This window comes from Pholis gunnellus, assembly GCF_910591455.1.
Source record: "Pholis gunnellus genome assembly, chromosome: 24".
In the NCBI taxonomy this organism is placed as follows: Eukaryota; Metazoa; Chordata; class Actinopteri; order Perciformes; family Pholidae; genus Pholis; species Pholis gunnellus.
The window spans coordinates 307,501-330,000 of NC_136551.1; the positions used below are offsets into that span (position 1 = coordinate 307,501).

The 22,500-nt window shown below is 43.8% G+C and overlaps 5 protein-coding genes across 9 annotated transcripts in view; all 5 read right to left on the reverse strand.

The window, feature by feature from the left end:
- LOC306715437 (vesicle transport protein SFT2B-like) overlaps nt 1-3,204 on the reverse strand; it is a 3,537-nt gene extending 333 nt beyond the window's left edge. Inside the window, exons 1-8 of the mRNA XM_079185809.1 lie at nt 3,073-3,204; nt 2,210-2,299; nt 2,004-2,089; nt 1,845-1,926; nt 1,641-1,676; nt 1,495-1,553; nt 1,163-1,192; nt 1-900 (exon numbers count right to left, since the gene is read on the reverse strand). The exon at nt 1-900 is cut by the window's left edge and continues 333 nt beyond it. Of these exons, the coding sequence (XP_079041935.1) occupies nt 864-900; nt 1,163-1,192; nt 1,495-1,553; nt 1,641-1,676; nt 1,845-1,926; nt 2,004-2,089; nt 2,210-2,299; nt 3,073-3,141 (489 nt within the window). The 5' untranslated portion in view covers nt 3,142-3,204 and the 3' untranslated portion in view covers nt 1-863. The remainder of the gene's footprint in view (nt 901-1,162; nt 1,193-1,494; nt 1,554-1,640; nt 1,677-1,844; nt 1,927-2,003; nt 2,090-2,209; nt 2,300-3,072) is intronic.
- Nucleotides 3,205-3,669: 465 nt separating this feature from the next.
- Nucleotides 3,670-4,990, reverse strand: LOC306715252 (uncharacterized protein; the record flags this gene model as incomplete). Its single annotated transcript, XM_079185567.1, has 4 exons — nt 3,670-3,777; nt 4,008-4,106; nt 4,559-4,768; nt 4,853-4,990. The coding sequence occupies 4 exons, from the start codon at nt 4,988-4,990 to the stop codon at nt 3,670-3,672; spliced, it is 555 nt and encodes a 184-aa protein (XP_079041693.1).
- Nucleotides 4,991-6,550: 1,560 nt separating this feature from the next.
- LOC306715434 (tetraspanin-7-like) lies at nt 6,551-10,530 on the reverse strand. The gene is made up of 9 exons (XM_079185806.1): nt 10,402-10,530; nt 9,896-9,986; nt 9,449-9,637; nt 8,706-8,780; nt 7,796-7,891; nt 7,390-7,545; nt 6,997-7,080; nt 6,805-6,878; nt 6,551-6,713 (listed from the first exon to the last, which is right to left on the reverse strand). Exons 2-8 carry the CDS (start codon nt 9,974-9,976, stop codon nt 6,810-6,812), a joined length of 750 nt encoding a protein of 249 aa, XP_079041932.1. The 5' UTR covers nt 9,977-9,986; nt 10,402-10,530; the 3' UTR covers nt 6,551-6,713; nt 6,805-6,809.
- On the reverse strand, nt 10,518-15,254 carry LOC306715423 (uncharacterized protein). Of its 5 annotated transcripts, XM_079185791.1 has the most exons (12): nt 15,152-15,254; nt 14,211-14,413; nt 14,078-14,125; nt 13,780-13,953; nt 13,561-13,684; nt 13,154-13,433; nt 12,932-13,082; nt 12,303-12,816; nt 11,708-12,163; nt 11,036-11,301; nt 10,763-10,975; nt 10,550-10,680 (listed from the first exon to the last, which is right to left on the reverse strand). In XM_079185791.1, the coding sequence occupies exons 1-11, from the start codon at nt 15,153-15,155 to the stop codon at nt 10,955-10,957; spliced, it is 2,241 nt and encodes a 746-aa protein (XP_079041917.1). In that variant the 5' UTR covers nt 15,156-15,254; the 3' UTR covers nt 10,550-10,680; nt 10,763-10,954. The 5 variants fall into 5 exon arrangements, with proteins under 5 accessions (XP_079041915.1, XP_079041917.1, XP_079041916.1 ...); XM_079185789.1 differs by having other exon boundaries at nt 10,518-10,583; nt 10,763-11,301; XM_079185790.1 differs by having other exon boundaries at nt 10,763-11,301; nt 13,780-13,908.
- Nucleotides 15,255-18,442: 3,188 nt separating this feature from the next.
- LOC306715439 (BCL-6 corepressor-like) overlaps nt 18,443-22,500 on the reverse strand; it is a 30,090-nt gene continuing 26,032 nt past the window's right edge. The window contains exons 13-14 of the mRNA XM_079185811.1: nt 21,462-21,645; nt 18,443-19,759 (exon numbers count right to left, since the gene is read on the reverse strand). Of these exons, the coding sequence (XP_079041937.1) occupies nt 18,661-19,759; nt 21,462-21,645 (1,283 nt within the window). The 3' untranslated portion in view covers nt 18,443-18,660. The remainder of the gene's footprint in view (nt 19,760-21,461; nt 21,646-22,500) is intronic.

Below are 22,500 nucleotides of genomic sequence, written 5' to 3' on the forward strand. Positions count from 1 at the left end.
GTTCCTTCATTTTTTTATTGTGGTTTTATTCATTTGTATCTTTTTTAATAAATAATACTACTTCCGTCTGATCAATAAGTATTTATATAAATATTATAATAAATATGATTATTTATTATCTATTGATTCATAATTGATTGAGATTCTACACGTTACATTTTCAATGAACATCATTTAATTTCAACTCTATTTGTGTTTGGCTTTTACCTTGAAAATCCATCCTTCAGGTTAAAAGTTTCTCTTAAATTAATACGATGTAAAATATTTTGGTTTCATTTTCAAGAAAATAAACGACAGCAGCTTTTGAGTATAAAAATAGAAATATTAGAAACAGTGTTGGCAGGTAACAGACAGGAAGCATGCTAACAGTGACTACAAGCAGAGAGCTAACATGCCAACAGTGGATCCATGCTAACAGTTAACAGTGGCTACATGCTAACAGCGGCTACATGTTAACAGTGGCTACATGCAAACAGTGGCTACATGCTAACAGTAGCTACACGCTAACATGCTAACAGTGGCTACATGCTAACAGTGGATACAAGCAAATAGCTAATTGTGGCTACATGCTAACATTCCAACAATAGCTACATGCCAACAGCAGCTACATGCTAACAGTAGCAACATGTTAACAGTGGCTACATGCTAATAGCGGCTACATGCAAACAACGGCTACATGCTAACAGTGGCTACATGCTAACAGTAGCTACACGCTAACATGCTAACAGTGGCTACATGCTAACATGTTAACAGGGATTGGAACCTTCTCAGGTTTTGGAGGTTGAAATGTTTCAGGCCTTCGATCAGCTGCTGATTGGACCTCACAGAGTCCTGCGTCCTGATTGGTCGAGACGTGATGTCACTCAGACGCACATCGAACATAATTTCATGACTCCGTCTCTGAAAGACGAGACGATCAATCAATCAATCAATATATATTAACATATATATATATATATTCTTACTCTTTATTTGTTTTTATATCTAGTATCTGTATTTTAGAGAATTATAATATAGCTAACATACATTTTACATTAACAAGTATTTTGTTAACTTAAAATTGAGAAAAATATATAAATATAACAAATATAAAATATATTAATTATAAAATTAAATATAAGGATCAAATATAATGAAACATATAAAGATATTAAAGTGTTACCTGGCGAAGGGAATGTATGAAAGACCGTACCTGTGAGGAACAACAGCAGTTAGACAGGTAGATATATATACACACACACACACATATACACATATATACATATATACATATATATATATATATATATATATATATATATATATATATATATATATATATATATACACACACACACACACATATATATATATATATATATATATATATATATATATATACACACACACACACACACACACACACACACACACACACACACACATATACATATATATATATACACACACACATATATGTGTGTTTATATTGTATCAACATATATGTTTTTATACCAGGCAAAGGCCAGAAACTGGAGGACACAAAAGAGCAGAGCGAGACCGTTGTTCTTCCACTGAAGAGAGACAGAAATACACAAATAAATATAGTATATAACCCATATAATAAATAAATAAATAAATATAGTGTGTGTGTTTCTTACCCAGAATGCAGCACAAAGTGTCAACACCAGACAAACCTGCAGAAAGTTTGTTTTTATTATCACAATGAGTACTTTTACTGCTGTTATACTCACAAAGTACTACTACTACTGGTACTACTAGTACTAACATTACTACTACGTGTGTGTGTGTATGTATGCACATATACATATATATGTATATATATGTGCTTGTGTGTATCTCACCATCATGATGACGGTAGCTAACGCTCTCTCTTTAGCACACATGGTCTTCAGCTGTCGACACGGACCAATCAGGAACATGGTGCTGAAACCAGACACAACAAGAGCATGAGGCATGATGGGTAATGTAGTCTGTAGTCCTGTAGTCAGACGGTTGGTTACCTGGCCAGAGCGCTGATGTTTCCCACGCTGTAGAGGACAGCGAACACAGCGAGGCCGACACGAGGAATCCACAGCATGCAGCTCCCCTATGGGGGGGGGGTACCCCACACACACACACACACACACACACAGGGGGGGGGGGGGGGGGGGCACATGGTTACACATACACACAGGGGGAGGGACCATGGTCGCCTAGCAACACTCACCAGCACGGAGCACACGATGCCGAGGACGAAGCAGACGATGAAGCCTTTCATACGGGTCCCCCAGGCCAACGAAGACGCCTCATTGGCTCTCTGAGGAGGTGACATCATCAGCAGCATCGCTTACAAAATAAAAGCTGCTTCCCTTTCACAATAAAGTCATTTCTTTAGATAAACAGCGTTTCCTTCAGGCGACAAGAAATATTGACTGTCGGTAAACAAAGTACTGTCAACTTACAGGTACTTGTACCTTACTTTAGTGTCAGTGTACTTTTACTTCAATAAATTATGTTTTATTAAAAATTAAATTAAGTTATTAAAATGAGCTCCGCCTTTAAACTGATGAACACATGAATGTAGTACTTTTACTGATATAGTAGTACTTTTACTCATATTACAGTAGTACTTTTACTCATATTACAGTAGTACTTTTACTGATATTACAGTAGTACTTTTACTCATATTACAGTAGTACATGTACTCATATTATTGAAGTGCTTCTACTCATATTATTGTAGTACTTTTGGTACCAAGTATATTTTGATAATACTTTTTAGATATACTTGTACTAGATTGTGTTGAATGCAGTACTTTTACTTGGAACAGAAGAGGGAAGTATTTGTATTTAAAGTATTTGTACATACAGTATTTGTACATTACTGGTATTAATACTTTGAGTATTTTGGTAGTAAATAAAAACATTTAAAAAGAACCAGAAACTAGTTAGTATTACCAGTTTAACTTCTGATGACGTCACATGACTTTTAACTCTCCCAGTAGAGAGAAGCTAACAAGCTAACAAGCTAACAGGCTAACAGGCTAACGAGCCAACAATCTAACAGCAGTACCCGGATGTTAACCCTTACCTCTATGATTCCGGTCCCGTCGTTGTTTCCTTCGTCCTGTCCACTCAGCACCTTCTTTAATTTCTCCATCACCTGCGTTTCTTCCCGCTCGTGACTCTTGCAGAAGCTCCACAGGTGTGTTCTCAGCCTGAGGTCTCGTTAGAAAGACTCAACACTTCAACAGGTGCAGCACTTCCGCCTGCAGTACCGCCTCCCACCGCAGCGCGAGCGGGCAGCGCAGAGGGGGCGCTGTTTCCTCCTCAGAGCCACTCAGAACTAGACTTTATTCTGCTTCTTTTATTTATTTAAACATTATTTTATGAGACTTTCATTTCAAACGTGCTCACATTTTAAACAAAGTTTCATTAAGAATTTAAACACTTTTTCTTCCAATGCGTATAATCAAACTTTATTGAGAAATATGAACAACTAAAGCAGGTTAAACTGTAAAAATAAAGTCAGTTTGGTTTAAAATACTGCACACACACACACACACACACACGAGGTGACCATGGTTTCAGCTTATATATATATTTACTACATGAATTAGTCTCAGTGTGATGACGTCATCAGTGTGATGACGTCACTGGGTACGTTTGATGACGTAACGGTCCCTCCTCAGGGGACTCTGACCCGGGTGGAGCTCCAGTAGTCCGGCTGAGGGACGGAGACCTGAACGTGACACGTAGGACACGAGTGTTTCCTCCATAACCTCTCCTCTATACACTGAGAGACAGACAGGTAGAGAGAGAGAGACAGGTAGAGAGAGAGAGACAGAGGAAGAGAGAGAGAGAGAGAGAGAGAGAGAGAGAGAGAGAGAGAGAGAGAGAGAGAGGGAGAGAGAGAGAGAGAGAGAGAGAGAGAGAGAGAGAGAGAGAGAGAGAGACAGATAAGTACACACGTGAGGTACTTGTACTCTACTGGAGTATTTTCTGTGTGTACATGTACATGAGTACCTCTCTATGGAAGGTGTGTGAACACTCCAGTTCTCTCGTTCCTCCGGCTCCTCGACTCAACTCATGATGACAGATGAGACACACACTGTAGGCGTCACTCTGTAACACACACACACACACACAGTTACGTATATCCTCTGCCTGCCTCCAGACCCTGGTCTCCAGGCAGCACAGTACGCTGGTCCTGATGCTGCGTGAAGCGTGGAACTCGTCCACTTTAAGGGAGTCGAGCTTCCTTTTCAAACTAAAACGATCTCCGTCCACATGGCGTTTCAGCATCGTTTGAGAGACGATCTCCGTCCAGAATAAAACGCCTGAAAACGAGCATCACGTGACTCTTCACGTGACTCTGGGCATGTGGGCGCCGTGTAAACAGGAAGTAGATTGGTTGCTGAGCTAAACAAAATACGACAGAGTAATGAAAGGTCGTGTTTGTAAACCGTGTCTTTCTAAAGAGTCATTAAAAGGTTGGTTTCCTGCTTAGTTCTCTAATTTGTGTTTGTATGATTCATCTGTTAGCCGTTAGCTTAGCATTACGTTTTTCTACCCACCAATGACATGACGTTGCGTCTCCTGAACTGGCTCCGCCTCTCGGGGGGCGTGACTTCGGGGATTGTGGGTATGAGGGAGGGGCGGCGCTCGGAGGCGGCGGCCTCTGGAAGGAGACGACGGGAGGAGGAGCGATGGAGGAGAACCCTCGCTGTGACTGGGGGACGGGTGGAGGAGTGGAGTTGAGACAGGTGCATGGAGGACAGGGTGGCCTGGAGACAGACAGACGGTTATTCACATAGACATTAAATCAGTTTAATTCCAAAATGGCCGACATAAAGACGTAGTTGTCTTACAGGACACGGTAGAGACGCTCGTCTGTCCATCCTTCTGACCGGAGGATCCAATTGGCTCTCAGCTCTTCCACCCTCCTTCTCCTCTTCCTCTTCCTCCTCAGTCTTCTTCTGACTCTTCCCTCCTCTGCAGCGCTGCATCCAGGCGTTGAAGATGCGTCCATCTTCCTCTTCCTCCTTGTCACCTTCCTCCTCCTCTTCCTCCTCTACTCTCAGAGGACTCTGGTCGGAGAACACGTTGTCTTCTTCTTCTGAAGCCATTGTGAGGCGCTAACAGCTAGCTTATTATACTTCAATAGCAAAAACACTAATGCTATGCTAGGCTAAGTTACAGCTAGCCTAACTTTTATTTAGGCTAAGTTATAGCTAGGCTAATTTACAGCTAGGCTAAGTTGTATTTAGGCTAAATTAAGTTTTAGCCAGGGAGATTATAAACAAGAAAAATTACAGTTGAAACTAATGTTAAATCACAGTCAAGCTGATATTACAACCAGCCTAACTCCAATATAACACAAGAAAATCAAAGCTACGCTAACTCAGCAGCTAGCTAAAGCTATGAAGCTAAGCTAAATAGATTCAACCAAACCTAAACTAGAGATATTTTATCTCCAGGTTGAGACACAGGCTAAAATAAAGAAGTTAAATTAGGCTAACTATGAAGCTAAGCTAGCAGCAATTAGCATTTAGCAGCTAAGACGAGGACAGCAGGGACTCGAGGATCAGAGGACAAAGACAGACAGACGGGTTCTCTGAGATCAGAAGTGTTGATTCTCAGATCCTCAGATTGAAAATGAAGCTTCTTCTTCTTCTTTTCTCCTCGTTTGTGGTAGTCCTCCTCGTTTTTTATTCCTTTCCTCCTCGTTTCTTCTTCTCTGCTTCTCGTTCAGACTCAGATCTGTTAATCCGTTTACTGGAGATCAGCAGGAGATTATTCTGGTTCACTGGATCTGAGACAGCTGAGAGCTTTAAATACGTGTATTTATATACTACATGTAGTTAAAACATGTATTTAAATACTACATGTTCAGTACATCTTATTTGTGGAAGTTACACTTACTGAAGTGTTGTACTTTTTTCACAGGTACTTGTACTTTACCTAGACCTTACTTACTCCCAAAAGCAGTATAAACATGCACTATAAAAACACCCAAAACAGGGTTACGATGACATTTACAAAGTGTAAATAGTTTTATAATAACGTTAAAGTGTACATAAATAGTTTTATAATAACGTTAAAGTGTACATAAAGTTTTATAATAACGTTAAAGTGTACATAAAGTTTTATAATAACGTTAAAGTGTAAATAAAGTTTTATAATAACGTTAAAGTGTAAATAAAGTTTTATAATAACGTTAAAGTGTACATATAGTTTTATAATGACGTTAAAGTGTACATAAAGTTTTATAATAACGTTAAAGTGTAAATAAAGTTTTATAATAACGTTAAAGTGTAAATAAAGTTTTATAATAACGTTAAAGTGTAAATAAAGTTTTATAATAACGTTAAAGTGTACATATAGTTTTATAATGACGTTAAAGTGTAAATAAAGTTTTATAATAACGTTAAAGTGTACATAAAGTTTTATAATGACGTTTTTTCCACTTTGTATTTGTGTCATTTTATGATGTTTGGTCTCGTGGATCTTTTTAAAGTTTTCATTAAAGGAAAAAAACGTGACTTTTTGACTTTTATTTTCTCGCCACACGATGTTTCACAGCATCAACACAAACTCATAAACAAGTACAAATATGTGTACTTATGTGTACTTATGAATACTACTGAGTACCATGAGGTGATGGTGATTGATTATTGATCAGGTTCAGTATTTGGTGGTGAAGCTTCATGAGGGAACCTCATCTCTCTTCTGGAAGACAAAGAAAAGAGAGCAGCTGTTTTAGTGTGTGTGTGTGTGTGTGTGTGTGTGTGTGTGTGTGTGTAGGTGTGTGTGTGTGTACCTGTCTCACACCATCTCGTACTGGTTGGTGTTGATGAAGCGAGACAGGCAGCAGGCCAGAGACACTCCTATCAGCTGAGACAACAGACACAATCATGACGTCATCAACACACGGTGAGCTCTGATTGGCTGTATGTCTCTGTGATGTCACAATGTGGTACACCTGTGTACTAGTACTGTGTAGGTGTTGTACCTGAGAGAAGGCGACTCCGAACGTCACTCCAGCGATGATTCCTAAGTTTCCCTCAATGACCGACGTCACCAACTCATAACAACCCTGAAGACACAGTTCATTCAGTACTTCATTCAGTACGTCATTCAGTACTTCATTCAGTACGTCATTCAGTACTTCATTCAGTACGTCATTCAGTACTTCATTCAGTACGTCATTCAGTACTTCATTCAGTACGTCATTCAGTACTTCATTCAGTACGTCATTCAGTACTTCATTCAGTACGTCATTCAGTACTTCATTCAGTACTTCATTCAGTACTTCATTCAGTACGTCATTCAGTACTTCATTCAGTACTTCATTCAGTACGTCATTCAGTGAATGCTTTTACTGTCATGTCATGTATATCCTGACCCGTTTGTGGACTTTACGAGCGGCCATTGTTGCGTCCTTCAGGTCGGCGGCGCTGCAGTCGGAGAAAGTGACGCAGCAACTGGAGGGAATCCCTCCGACGGGGAAATAAAGAGAGCTCAACCAACTGGTGTAGTTATGGACTCCACAGCACAGCAACTGGGAACACAGAGAACCACAGAAACCATCACAGCAGAGACACTGGGATCAGAGAACGATGGACGCCATCTTTAATGGTGACATCATGCCTGCTTTAACACATTTAAATGACATTCAACAGTTCTGATGGTTTATGGAACATTGAGACGACATATTACATATATTTTATATTTCTAAAAGTGTAGAGGACCCAAAGTGGAACCCTGAGGAACCCCAGAGTTCTAGAACCCAACATGAATGAATCACTGACTCTACGCTGAACTCCGTCCACGGCCAGACTCCTGTCGTCTCGTCCATCGTATCTCATCACGGCCTCGCTGTACGTCGCCAGGAACGTCTCTTTAATCTGAAACAAATCAGTTACACACAGTGTTAGTGTCACAGGAACGTCTCTTTAATCTGAACATGTTAATCTGAACATCCCTTTAATATGAACGTCCCTTTAATCCATGTTAATCTGACCATGTTAATCCAAACGTCTCTTTAATCCGAACGTCTCTTTAATCTGACCATGTTAATCCAAACGTCTCTTTAATCTGACCGTCCCTTTAAACCGTGTTAATCCAAACGTCTCTTTAATCTGACCGTCCCTTTAAACCGTGTTAATCCAAACGTCTCTTTAATCTGACCGTCCCTTTAATCCATGTTAATCCGAACGCCTCTTTAATCTGACCATGTTAATCCGAACGTCCCTTTAATCTGACCGTCCCTTTAAACCGTGTTAATCCAAACGTCCCTTTAATCTGACCGTCCCTTTAAACCGTGTTAATCCAAACGTCTCTTTAATCTGACCATGTTAATCCAAACGTCTCTTTAATCTGACCGTCCCTTTAAACCATGTTAATCCAAACGTCTCTTTAATCTGACCGTCCCTTTAAACCATGTTAATCCAAACGTCCCTTTAATCCGACCGTCCCTTTAAACCGTGTTAATCCAAACGTCTCTTTAATCTGACCGTCCCTTTAAACCATGTTAATCCAAACGTCTCTTTAATCTGACCGTCCCTTTAAACCATGTTAATCCAAACGTCTCTTTAATCTGACCGTCCCTTTAATCCATGTTGATCTGATCACATAGATGATGAACAGTGTTGTGTTTAAGTGAATATAATATGTATATTATATGTATTTATATATATAAATGTGTATTTGTATTTTAACCTCGTGGCGAAAGACGAATCCAGAGATTCCAGCGATGAGTTCGGTCATGAAGACCAGACACAGAAACACTGCGTACTGAGGAGAGATCACAGTACATTTACTGTCATTAAGTACACATTTGAAGTACTTCTACTGCATTTATCTAACAGCTTTAGTTACACACAAAACATACGAGGAGGTGTAATGGTGGTAGTAGTATTTCGACATTGTAGTAGTAGTAGTAGTCTTAGTAGTAGTAGTACCAGTTTTAACATCTAGCAGCGCCCTCTACAGGTGTAATAGTAGTAGTACTTGTACATAGTAGTAGTAGTAGTACCAGTCTTAGCATCCAGCAGCGCCCCCTACAGGTGTAATAGTAGTAGTAGGACTTGTACATAGTAGTCGTAGTAGTAGTAGTAGTAGTACCAGTCTTAACATCCAGCAGCGCCCCCTACAGGTGTAGTAGTAGTAGTACTTGTACATAGTAGTAGTAGTAGTAGTACCAGTCTTAACATCCAGCAGCGCCCCCTACAGGTGTAATAGTAGTAGTACTTGTACATAGTAGTAGTAGTAGTAGTAGTAGTAGTACCAGTCTTAACATCCAGCAGCGCCCCCTACAGGTGTAATAGTAGTAGTACTTGTACATAGTAGTAGTAGTAGTAGTAGTAGTAGTACCAGTCTTAACATCCAGCAGCGCCCCCTACAGGTGTAATAGTAGTAGTACTTGTACATAGTAGTAGTAGTAGTAGTAGTAGTAGTAGTACCAGTCTTAACATCCAGCAGCGCCCCCTACAGGTGGCGAAGCAGCCGAACAGTCCAAACAGCACGATGGCTCCCCCGGTGGCCGTGAGGACGTACGGCGCGTTAGACGGGCTGCTGGAGATCAGAGACGTGTACGGACCCAACATGAACCTCCACCACAGACCCACTGAGATCAGGACCACACCTGTCACCTGAGGGGGAGGGGCTACAGGTTATAGTGTGTGTGTGTGTGTGTGTGTGTGTGTGTGCGCGTGTGTCACATGACTATCATGAGCTCTGACAGCAGAGTGACAAAGTGACACAAAGACGTGAAGAAGAGACGAGAGTCACGTCCTTCATATTTCTGACCTCTGACCTCACTACATTCAGTGTTATGAATGTCCTGGTGTTAGACCTTCTGTTCTACAACATGTAACTACATATAAACTGTATAAATATTAAATATTCACCCAGAAGACAAGGCAGTAGAGCAGCAGCAGCGTCTTCAGACAGAAGATCACCGGTTTGGTTTCCATCCTCCTGGGAGACATCGTGACACACCTGGAGGACACAAACAAACAAATATATATATTATATATATATTGCATCATAGAGAGATTCATCAAGTGAAGAGAAAGGCAAATATATCGCAAATATGTCCACAAAAATGTAATTAATCTGAAGAAAAGTGTCAAAAATGTCACAAAGAGTAAACAAAACTGTAAATATGGAACAAAAATGGCTAAAATGTTGCAAAAAAACAATGGTGTGAATATTTCACCAAAACAAAATGAATATATACAGCAGCAAATAAAACAGTGAAAACAGCACAAACATGTCGCACAAACAAAAACACAAACTTTACGTTAAAAACTCTAAAATTCTGCACAAAAACACATATAAAGAGCATAAAAGAGTAAAATATGTCTCAGAGACTAAACAGAGCAGCTGATGTTATTAAATATTAAAGTCTTACCAGCAGATTCTTCAGCAGGTTATCGTCTCATGTTCGATGTCTCCAGAGGACAGACGGTCTCTGAGGAGACAACAGGGCGTCTCCTGGTCCACACTGAGAGTCATGTGACCCTCATACCTCACACATCAATTAACATGGAGGTGATGGGGGGGGGGGGGGGGGCTCAGGGTGAAGAACCTCCTCTAGAGACAGACAGAGAGAGAGAGAGAGAGAGGGAAAGACAGACAGAAGGAGGGAGAGACAGACAGATAGAAGGAGAGACAGACCGGAGGAGACCTCCTGAGAGACGCCTCAGTGTGAACAACCTCCTCTATGCTCCTCCTCCTCCTCATCAACATGTAATAACTGCTTTATAACTCACCTGTCTATGGGACATTTCCTGTTCCGTCCACAGCGTGCTAATAAAGTTTAGTTTGTGTTGAAATGAGGTCACATGACAAGATGACAGACGAGAGCCTTTATAGAGCGAAGCACAGATACATTGGAACCAATCACTGATCAGTAATCACACATCAAAGACAGACGTGATGACATCATAACGACATGGAGACGCTCAGGCGTCCTCCACCACCACCTGTCTGTCCTCCGTCCCCTCCACCACCACCTGTCTGTCCTCCGTCCCCTCCACCACCACCTGTCTGTCCTCCGTCCCCTCCACCACCACCTGTCTGTCCTCCGTCCCCTCCACCAGCTGTCTGTCCTCCGTCCCCTCCACCAGCTGTCTGTCCTCCGTCCCGTGGGTCAGCAGGTGGCGGTTCAGGTGAGTCTTTCGGGTGTAGCTCTTTGGACAGAAGACGCAGCCGTGAGGACGGACGTCACTGTGAGACAACATGTGCTTCTTCAGGTCAAACTTCCTCCTCAGACATTTACCGCACTCTGGACACGAGAAGGGCTTCTCTCCTGGGAGACAGACGGGGAGAGAAAGGAGGACAAAGAGGGACAAAAGACACAGACCGGTGTGAATACTTCAGTCAGTAGTTTATTACCGGTGTGGATACTTCAGTCAGTAGTTTATTACCGGTGTGAATACTTCAGTCAGTAGTTTATTACCGGTGTGGATACTCCAGTCAGTAGTTTATTACCGGTGTGGATACTTCAGTCAGTAGTTTATTACCGGTGTGAATACTTCAGTCAGTAGTTTATTACCGGTGTGGATACTCCAGTCAGTAGTTTATTACCGGTGTGGATACTTCAGTCAGTAGTTTTCTACTGGTGTGAATACTTCAGTCAGTAGTTTCTTACCGGTGTGAATACTTCAGTCAGTAGTTTATTACCGGTGTGGATACTTCAGTCAGTAGTTTCTTACCGGTGTGGATCCTGCGGTGCTCGGTCAGGTGACAGGAGATGGAGAACCCTTTTCCACACTCCAGACAGACGTACGGTCGTTCTCCCGTATGAGTCCTCATGTGTTTCTGCAGGTCTCCTCCGGACGGCCATCCTTTACCGCACACCGTGCACACGTATGGTCGCTCCCCGGTGTGGCGGCGCACGTGCACGTTGAGTCCGGCGAGCGCGGTGAAGTCCTTGGGACAGTATGGGCAGCGGTAGGGCCGCTCTCCGGTGTGGGTCCTCAGGTGGCCCTCCAGACCGTCGCGGGTCTTGAACCGCTTGCCGCACTGCGGGCACAGGAAGCGGCTCTCGGTGGTGTGGCTCGCCCGGTGGGACTGGAGGCCGGTCAGGGAGCCATACGTCTTGCTGCACTGGTCGCACTGGTACGAGCGGAAAGTATGCGTGCGCTGGTGGATACGGAGCTGGGTCACTCCTAGGGGAGCATGAGAGGTTATCAGTGAGGTCTGCTGACTGGAAGAGGTCTACCTGAAATCCACCTGAGATCTACCGGAGATCTACCTGAAATCCACCTGAGAAACTCAGAACACCTGCCTGAGAGCTACCTGATTTACCTGAGAAGCTCTGCTCACAGAAGCGACAGTTGTAGCAGGGCTCGGCTCCCTCCACAGAGTGGGTCTGCAGGTGTCTTAGCAGCCGAGTCTGAGAGCTGAAGGTCTGGTCGCACACCGTACATGTGAGGTCCGGCAGCCGGTGCTGCAGCCGGTGGGCATCTCTCTCTTTGGCCGACTCGAACACCTTGTCGCAGCGGCTGCAGGTGAAGCCGCCTCGGTCCAGGTGCGTCTGCTTGTGATTGGTCAGACTGGAAAGGTGGTGGAACTCCTTGTCGCACTGGCCGCACTGGTAGACTGGTCGGGCCCGGTGGCTGCGCTGGTGAGAGAGAAGCTCGGCTTTGGTTCTGAAGGTGGCGTTGCACTGGAAACAGGAGTTGGTCCTGGAGGGGCGGGGCTCTGGGGGGCGGGGCTCCGGGGGGCGGGGCTCTACCTCAGGTAAACTCTGCAGGTTCACAGCTCTCGTCGCCGACAAGGCCGACCCGCAGGACTTATTGGTACGCAGGTGACGGATCACCTGGAGAGAGAGAGACTGATGAGCTGACTGGACAGCTGGTCCAAGTACTGTCACTACTGATAGTAATACTACTGTTACTACTGCGACTAATACTACTGCTATTGTACACACTCACCTGAGATCGGTAGATGAAACATTTTCCACACTGAGGACATTTGTGAGCGACCCGCTGAGAATTGTGGGAAATGCTGTACAGAGCATTAGCAGTGACCTCAGAGCAGCCTTGCTCTGATTGGTCCACAAAGTCTCCAGATGAGTCATCCAACCTATCAGGAAACAAGGTGATCAATACGGGAATCTCTCCATGGATCAATCTACCGATCCCACATCGCTTCACCTGTCCTCCACAATCACAGGTGTGACCGCACATTCGTCGCCGCCCACTGCTGAGCTCTGATTGGACGCCTCCTGCTCCACCGGACCAATCGCAGTCTGCTCCTCCACCTCCTGTTCTTCTTCTTCGTCTTCCATCATCACCTCCACCTCCTCCTTCACCCGCTCCACATCAGGCGGAGGATCTGATTGGACCTCGCTGAGAGGAGGCTCAGGATTGGTTGGTTTGGTGAGAAGGGGGTGTGTCCAGGCGGAGAGGAGGAGCTTCTCCGTGTCGTCACAAACTGAGGGAACAAAGCAACAGGCGAAGAAGAAGAAGAAAAACAAGAAGAAGAAGAAGAAGAAGAGGAAGAAGAAGGTGAGAAAAAAGAATTAAAAGTATTTTCAAAAAAATACAAAGTGATGTCATACCCGTGGTGGTGGCGTGACCCAGTCGACAGCTCTGATTGGTCAGCAGCTCCCTCAGCTCGTCGCAGTCCGCCTCCTGCAGACAGTCCTCCAGACCACCAGGGGCAGCGTCGAGCCAGCACGCCGCCTGAAACACACCAATCAAACACAACAACAACCTTCAGTATCCACGTAGCCGATAGCACGAGGGCTAGTTAGCGTTAGCCGTTAGCAGCTGAGGACCTGTTTGAAGTCAGGCACAGGAAACAGCTGGTCGATCCTGGACAGGAAGTCAGAGATGAGAGACTGGAGGGCGGAGTCAAAGTCGTGGTGGAACACCTCCTGCAGGAGGCGGAGTCTGTCCTCTGGACTCTGAGTCACCAGAGAGGAGCACAGTTCATCCACCTGGTGGTCAGACTGAGAAGACACATCTGTTATATTGATCATCAATAATGATCAGAAACACTCCATATCCCACAATACACTGCTCCTACAAGTAGAAGAAGTAGAGGCAGTAGAAGCAGCAGAAGCAGAGCCTCACCGTTGTCTTGTAGACGTAGTGTTGTCTCTGAGGGTCACAGAGGGTCACCTGTAGATCAGAGGGTGAATAAATAACAGATCATGCTGATTGGTCACTGAGGTGTCTCTCTCACTGAAGCTCCTCCCACTCTCACCTTGGCCCTGAGCGCCAGCAGCAACAGGCTCTTCTGTCTGTCCGTCAGCAGCTGTGGGACCGCCTCCGTCACCAGGGAAACAAAGTCCTCCAGCATCCCATAATGACTCACACTCTGACGCTGAGCAACCTGCCACATGGCCGCCGTCAGCAGGCGGAGAGGAGGGAGGAGGAGGCGCAGGGAGGAGAGGGGGAGAGGAGAGGCTGAGGACAGAGGAGGAGGAGGAGGAGGAGGAGGAGGAGCACATTAAAGATGAACGTCATTCAGGTTTACTGAGACACCTGAACGCACCACGTCAGAAGGTCTTTTATTGTCTTAATAAACCAGAATTCATCATAATATTAATAATAAAACATGAAGCACATATTAGTGACATTAGAGGTGAAACATCTCATTCATCACCATGTTTAAGATGGTTTACATGTGAACCAGACTGACTTTAAGTTCACTAGAATCATTAATAACATGTTTGGTTGTTATCGGTGACGTAGAAATACTTAATAAAACTAAAAGATATTTTCTTAATATATTTAAACCCCCAACAGGTTGTACTTTTTTATTTTAGTCCCAGTAAAACACGTTAAACTGGTGCTAGCTCAGAGACGTTAGCTAGCTGCTAAAACCACCTAACATCGCTTCTTTAACTACACTAACATGTACATATATATATATAATATAAGATGTTCACACATGCCGAATCGTAATGTAACTATAGCAGAGTGATAATAGCTCATAATATGTTGTATATTAAACAGCTATCTCCTCCAGCAGCCAAAGTAAAATAACAATGTTCGTTTCGTACATGGAGTCCGGTCCAATAACACCACATCAGTTGAGCTAGCTAATGTTTGCTACTTAGTTATCGAAACAAATGAGACAAACTACATATATAAAATGATTATAATACCGTTAATCTATTAATAACCATCGTCAGCACGTACCCATTCTTCTTCTACGGTGTCTTGTTTTCTTTTCCTACACACTAATAAGAGAATAGCTTGGGAAGCTAACAGTTAGCTGCTGTTTACAGGCTGCTACCGGAAGTTAAAACGCGACTACACTAAACACTTCCGGTTGAGCGAAAGTTTATTTTATTTGTTTTTATTTTTATTTAATTTTTATTGAATACATATTAAATAACATATGAGAACATACAAACGTTATCAAGATAAATCATAAATAAATAAACCAAGGGGTATTTGTATAAAAGTATTCAAAATAACGTCATTATGACGAGGTTAAAGGTCACGATGTGCCCTCAAGAGAAGAAGAAGTTTAATTTATTCATATTATTTATTTATTTATAAGCTGCAAACTACATAGAACAATTACTAAAGTTTAAATAAAGTGTGTAACAATCATATTTAACTCCACAAAAAGGTATTCCAACTCTTAATAACTCACTAAATATGTACTAATACTACACTTATGGAGTATTTCCTACTACTTGCTGAATCAGGAAATACTTTGTTTTATAAACACATGAATATTAATTATTAAATTAATTAAAAGAAGAAGAGTTTCTAATGAATCAATATTAATATTAATATGAATAACAAATAATAATATTCATAATAAATAATAATATTCATAATAAATAATAATATTCATAATAAATAATAATATTCATAATAAATAATAATATTCATAATAAATAATGATATTAATATATTTAGTGCAGATGATAAAGTGACCAGCAGGGGGAGCTGTGGTCACACACAAACACACACGCACACAAACACTCACACACACTCACACGCTCACTCACACACGCACACAAACACACACACACACACACTCACGTACACTCACAAACACACACACGCACACCCGCACACACACACGCTCACACTGGCTACATGAAGCTAACATGAAGCTAACAGGTCAGATGAGTGCAGCAGCGGGTGGGCGAGCAAGTGTCTGCATGAGAGAGAGAGAGAGAGAGAGAGAGAGAGAGAGAGGGGAGGGGATTGGTAGTGAAGCCTGAAGACGGGTGTGTGAGTGTCTGTGTAGGTGTGTGTGTGTGTGTGTGTGTGTGTGTGACCTTGTCTGACTGTGTGTGAGGCAGCGAGGGGAAATCGGGGGAACCTTGAAACCGTCCTGATTTCCTCCTCCATTATTCTCTCTCTCTCTCTCACACACACACGCACACGCACACACACACACCCGCAAACACACACACACACACACACACACACACACACTGTGTACACAGACGGGCTATTCATCTTTCCCCTCACCAACATCAATAAATGATGGCTGCTCTCTCTCGCTGTTTAAATATTCATCGGCAGCGCTGCTCGTCTCGCTCGCTAAACAGCCAGACACACACACACACACACACAGACACACACACACACACTTATAGAAAACACAAACAGAAAAAAGGCGAAGAAGCGAAAGGCTGTGTGTCCTACGGGGGGTGATGGTGGTGAAACCCAGCGCTCCATTTATCACGACTTAAAGGAACAGTCCACAATGTTGGGATGTTTCCCCAGAGTCCGATCCAGTACACTGACGGTCCAGGAGCCGGATTTATGTTTTCTTCTGCTAGTCACGCTAGCATGACTAGCTAGCATGCTAATCCCACCGTGCGTTAATGCTACACGGGTAACAGAAAATGAGCTGAACAAAGTTCTCCGCCATCTGTGATGTGACAAGAGAAACAAGAATGTGAATTTAGCAGCTGCTAGCTAGCATGCTAGCTTGCTAATCCCGCCATGCTTTCATGCTACACGGGTAACAGACAAACAAAGTTGTAGCGCCATCAAGTTTTGTTTATTTGCTTCCAATATGTTTAGCCTATCAAATGTCAGTAAGGCAAGAGTAGGCGGGACAAACTTGGGTTAAAAAAAGATGGTTAGCCTAGCTAGCCTAAGAGATGCTAATGATTCCTTTTAGCTCTTGATTAGCAACTGTCTTTGCACTTTGCTACAAGCAGCTAGCATAAAACCAGACACGCTGAACATTTGTAGCTTTGTCTTGACGTTGGTTAGCTACACAATGCTAACGTGAGCTACAGCCAGCGAGCATAGAGAAGGTTATGCTAACAGTTTGAAGCTATTTGTTTGTGCTCAGTTAGCTTCGATTAGGTACATTTATGAATACGTTTCACCAGCTTATATATAACCAGTGACCTTATTATTGATGAAGAAAAAAACTATCAATAATTAACACACGTGACTGAAAAACACACATAAATATGTGACATTTATTTTACACTGAAAACACTTTAGTTATTATATTTAAATGTAAATTTAACTCAATATTCATATTATTCACTGGATATTTAACAGTTTAGTTAGGAAATGAAATATTTTGATAATAAATGTCATGTTTAGAAATGACAAACTTCATTATTTTATTTTTTTTTTAATTTTCTTCAATAAAAAGCAGAAAAAGTGCATTTCTTTGTGTCTTATTTTGAAAATCTCAGTGGGATATTAGTATTCTGAGCGAGGAGAAAGGTGGCGATGTCTCTTCACTCGCCCACATTTTATTATCCTGCCGTGTGTGTGTGTGTGAATGACTCATCCACCTCTGTGTGTGTGTGTTCACACACACACACACACACACACACACACACACACAGATAAAAGGGTGTGGGCGAGTGAGAGAGAGAGAGAGGAAACATCCAGCATGAACGGAGTCTCACTGCTTCATATTAGAGGAAATAGTTTGTCCCAGTTTTTGGAGACGCATGAGTCACACACACACACACACACACACACACACACACACACACACACACACATTATATTAATATATATACATAAAACATTTATAAATATATATATACATTTTAAATATATATTTGTATTATATTTGTAGGTAAACAGACCAGCGGTCCCATCAGTGGAATTTAATTTCCCCGTCTGGCAGAAAAATAAAATGTTGCAGCGTTTCACTGCGCCGCCTTTAATTAGAGGCTGTTTAACACACACACACACGCACACACACACACACACACACACACACACAGCACACACACACACTGTTAGGCTTTGAATAAAATGCTAATGAGCGTTCAATTACACACCTAAACAGTAAACACACACGCATGACTTCATACATATTTAACACAGACTGTACTCTGTGTGTATATGTATACATATATACGTATATATATATATATGTATATATGTATACATGTATACATATACACACATGCTACCAAACACGACGTCCTGCTTCCTGCTAGATAATCTGCATAATGAGCTTGAGTCCAGACGACGTGTTCTTTACATTTATTGGACAATAAATAGTTTGGTGACCTGAATACAAAATGACAAAGAAAAGGTAACAAACGTCGTATTTACACCAGACTTCATTTACAAAGAACTCATTTGAACGACAGTGACATCTGGACGCATATTCACAGTTTACACGCAGCACACGACACCGTCACGGTGTTTACTGAACTGGTTTCTGGACTTCCCCGGTTACACCGTCACGACCTGGATTTGACCCGGACCCCCTTCCCGGCAGCCTTCCCCGGGTCTTTCTTTACGTCTCTCTGGATGGTTCCCCCCCCAACCTTCAACCCCAGGTCCCTGATGTGGACTCTGAGGTTGCCCAGGTTCCTCTGCCAGGCGGCGTCCATCTTTACGGTCTTGCCTCCGTGGGCGTCGGTGCTGCTGGTGGTGGTGCCGCCCGCCCTCTTCACTCCCTGGCGTTCCCACGCGTTGGTGTCCGTAGCCGGGACGCTAACGGGGCTCGTGATCCCGGCGGTTTTACCTCGTTGACGTTGCGTCTCACAAACAGGGGCGTCGACCGAAGCGCCTCGGTTCGTGGAGTCTGAAACGCCGCCGGTCAGTCGCCCTTGGTTCGGTTGCTTCCACGCGTTAGCATCTGCGGCGCCGGTTGCAGGATTAGCAGGGTTCTGTGGGTCCACTTTGGTGTCCGAGTTCCTGCTTCTTAGTCGCTGCGGTTCCCACGTGTTCGCACAAACGGCCGCCTCGGACTTAGCTCCTTGTTGTTGTTCCCTAGAGTCCGTCTTAGAGTCTGAATGAGCAGCGATCCAACCGTTCTTACTTTGCTGTCTGTGCGGCTCCCACATGCTAGCGGTCGCTGTCACGTTTGGCTTTGTAGGAAGAGGAACCGCAGTGTTTCTACTTCCTGGATGTTCCCACGTGCTAGCGTTCATGTTAGTTTCTGAACATCCCAAATTCTTAACACACAGTCCAGACTCTGCAGATCCGGCTTCTGGCGGTAACAATGGTGGGAAACGTTGCCGCGCCGGCGGCGTGGGAGGCGGAGACGCCTCCAGCGAGTCCCAACGACTGTCCACGAACTCCAGAGACGAGCCGAGCATGCCGGCGAGCTCCGGAGTGGCCTCGACCAGCTCCAGGGGGTCCCTGACGTCCGGCCTGAAGGAGGCCAGCTCCCGCTCGTCCGGACCCGTGAGGAGCTGCGACCGGCGGGCCTGCCGGTAGAACTCGTCCTCGCCGACGGACCGAACGTTGAGCTGAGGGAAGAGACGCCGGAAGGACCGAGACGTCATCCGGAGACGACCCAGGACGTCGGAGAGGAGGAGCCAGTTCCTGGGTCTGCAGGAGGAGACGGAGGAAGAGCGTTTTTACAGAGAAGAATTTCAAACTAAATGTCAGAGTTTTATAAATTTAATTTGTGTTCGATTACAAACGAAACGTTGAATTAAAGCTGAATTTATTTTCCCATAAATGTCAAGAGAGGGAAGACGGAGAGCCGGCTTCTCTTTTATGTCTCCGGCTGCTATTGATTCACAACGTGTGTGTGTGTGTGTGTGTGTGTGTGTGTGTGTGTGTGTGTCAAGGGCAAATGAAGCTTAACATATACACACACACACACACACACACACACACACACACACATGTTGCTGTTGGAATGTTAAACAAGCAAATGAAAAGCGTGAGAGTGTGTCGGAGCCCGGTGGCCTCGTACCCGGGAGGAGCCATTAATACGACATCAGACAGGAGGGGGAGGGGGGGGGGGGGGGGGGGAGACGAAGTGGAAGCCAATTAGCCGCGTCGCCACGGCGATGCAATCCTCGTTAACGACCTCTCCGTCTGTCCCCGTCTTTATCTCTCTCTCTCCCGGAGGATCTTTTCCCCTCCGTCCCTTTATACCACCTTAATTGGTGTGTCTGTGTGTGTGTGCGTGTGTGTGTGTGTGAGTGTCTGTGTGTGTGAGTGTCTGTGTGTGTGTGTGTGTGTGTGAGTGTCTGTGTGTGTGTGTGTGTGTGTGTGTGTGTGTGTGTGTGTGTGTGTGTGTGTGTGTGTGTGTGTGTGTGTGTGTGAGTGTCTGTGTGTGTGTGTGTGTGTGTGTGTGTGTGTGTGAGTGTCTGTGTGTGTGAGTGTCTGTGTGTGTGAGTGTCTGTGTGTGTGTGTGTGAGTGTCTGTGTGTGTGTGTGTCTGTGTGTGTGTGTGAGTGTCTGTGTGTGTGAGTGTCTGTGTGTGTGTGTGTGTGTGTGTGTGAGTGTCTGTGTGTGTGTGTGAGTGTCTGTGTGTGTGTGTGAGTGTCTGTGTGTGTGTGTGTGTGTGTGTGTGTGTGTGTGTGTGTGTGTGAGTGTCTGTGTGTGTGTGTGTGTGTGTGTGTTATTTTAATCAGATAATCAGTTGTTGTAACAAAGCTGATTTCACAGCTGTAGTCGGGTTCACGTGGTCCAGAACCAAAAGGAGTTCAAAGAAACTAAAATAAAAATAGAAAACTCTAAAGTAAGAGAGAATAGCCGGTCCACCTTAAAAATGTCAGACCACCTTAAGGGAGGGTATACAACCACAGAAATGGACGTCGTCGTGACGTCGTCTCTCTTTGGTTTGTGGATGTTTTGAAGCGTCGAGTTCAACGTTTTGCATGTCGCCATCTTGTTTTGCAACCAGTGAACAGGAAGTGATCATATCTGGACGTAGTCGTCATGACGTAGAGACGCCGTATACGTCTCTGGTAGAGACCTGTCAATCACTGTGTAGCCCCGCCCCTAAAGCATCCCCTGCTTTATGGTCTGTGTGACTCTAAATGGACCATCATTTACTAAATGAACATCATGCTGTATTGAAGAAGACTTGAAACTAGAGATTGAGACCATAAACTCATGTTTACAATGTTTACTGAGGTAATAAATCAAGAGAGAAGTAGAGTCATTTTCTCATAGACTTCTATACAACCAGAGGAGTCGCCCCCTGGTGGTCACTAGAGAGAATGCAGCTTTAACACATGAAGCTTTGAAGAACCAGAGGAGTCGCCCCCTGGTGGACAGTATTCTGAACTCACCCCTGGGACAGAGACACCTGGATGTTGTAGCAGGGCAGCAGTGGTCGTTCAGACAGCTCAAACTCAAACACCTCTCTCCGGGCTCGTTGCTCCTCATCCTCTTCCCCCTCTTCATCTTCCTCTTCCTCCTCTGGACCCGGAGGGTCAGCAAGAACGTTAAACAGTCCGACCTCGCTGGACGGTTCTGAGAAAACAAAACATCAGGATGATCGTTATTGATGGAAGACAATGTCCTTTACTCCTAACTGGTCTAGCCATAGCTCCTTAGTCTTGATCAGTTATTTGGATCCTAACTGGTTTAGAGGTAGTTCTTTGGATCCTAACTGGTTTAGAGGTAGTTATTGGATCCTAACTGGGTTAGAGGTAGTTATTTGGATCCTAACTGGTTTAGAGGTAGTTCTTTGGATCCTAACTGGTTTAGAGGTAGTTATTGGATCCTAACTGGGTTAGAGGTAGTTCTTTGGATCCTAACTGGGTTAGAGGTAGTTATTTGGATCCTAACTGGTTTAGAGGTAGTTCTTTGGATCCTAACTGGTTTAGAGGTAGCTCTTTGGATCCTAACTGGTTTAGAGGTAGTTCTTTGGATCCTAACTGGTTTAGAGGTAGATCTTTGGATCCTAACTGGTTTAGAGGTAGTTCTTTGGATCCTAACTGGTTTAGAGGTAGTTCTTTGGATCCTAACTGGTTTAGAGGTAGTTCTTTGGATCCTAACTGGTTTAGAGGTAGCTCTTTGGATCCTAACTGGTTTAGAGGTAGCTCTTTGGATCCTAACTGGTTTAGAGGTAGTTCTTTGGATCCTAACTGGTTTAGAGGTAGTTCTTTGGATCTTAACTGGTTTAGAGGTAGTTCTTTGGATCCTAACTGGTTTAGAGGTAGCTCTTTGGATCCTAACTGGTTTAGAGGTAGTTCTTTGGATCCTAACTGGTTTAGAGGTAGTTCTTTGGATCCTAACTGGTTTAGAGGTAGTTCTTTGGATCCTAACTGGTTTAGAGGTAGTTCTTTGGATCTTAACTGGTTTAGAGGTAGTTCTTTGGATCTT

What these genes read in the sequence shown, in the direction of transcription:
- LOC306715423 (XM_079185789.1), bottom strand. An exon ending in CTGTGCCTGACTTCAAACAG is followed by an intron (nt 13,685 to 13,779) that starts GTCCTCAGCTGC and finishes GGTGTGTTTCAG; the next exon opens with GCGGCGTGCTGGCTCGACGC. An exon ending in CTGTGAGCAGAGCTTCTCAG is followed by an intron (nt 12,164 to 12,302) that starts GTAAATCAGGTA and finishes ATGCTCCCCTAG; the next exon opens with GAGTGACCCAGCTCCGTATC.
- LOC306715434 (XM_079185806.1), bottom strand. Translation starts at nt 9,976, where the DNA reads ATGTCTCCCAGGAGGATGGAAACCAAACCGGTGATCTTCTGTCTGAAG. An exon ending in TGGACGGAGTTCAGCGTAGA is followed by an intron (nt 7,546 to 7,795) that starts GTCAGTGATTCA and finishes CTGTGTTCCCAG; the next exon opens with TTGCTGTGCTGTGGAGTCCA. An exon ending in TCGGAGTCGCCTTCTCTCAG is followed by an intron (nt 6,879 to 6,996) that starts GTACAACACCTA and finishes CTGTTGTCTCAG; the next exon opens with CTGATAGGAGTGTCTCTGGC.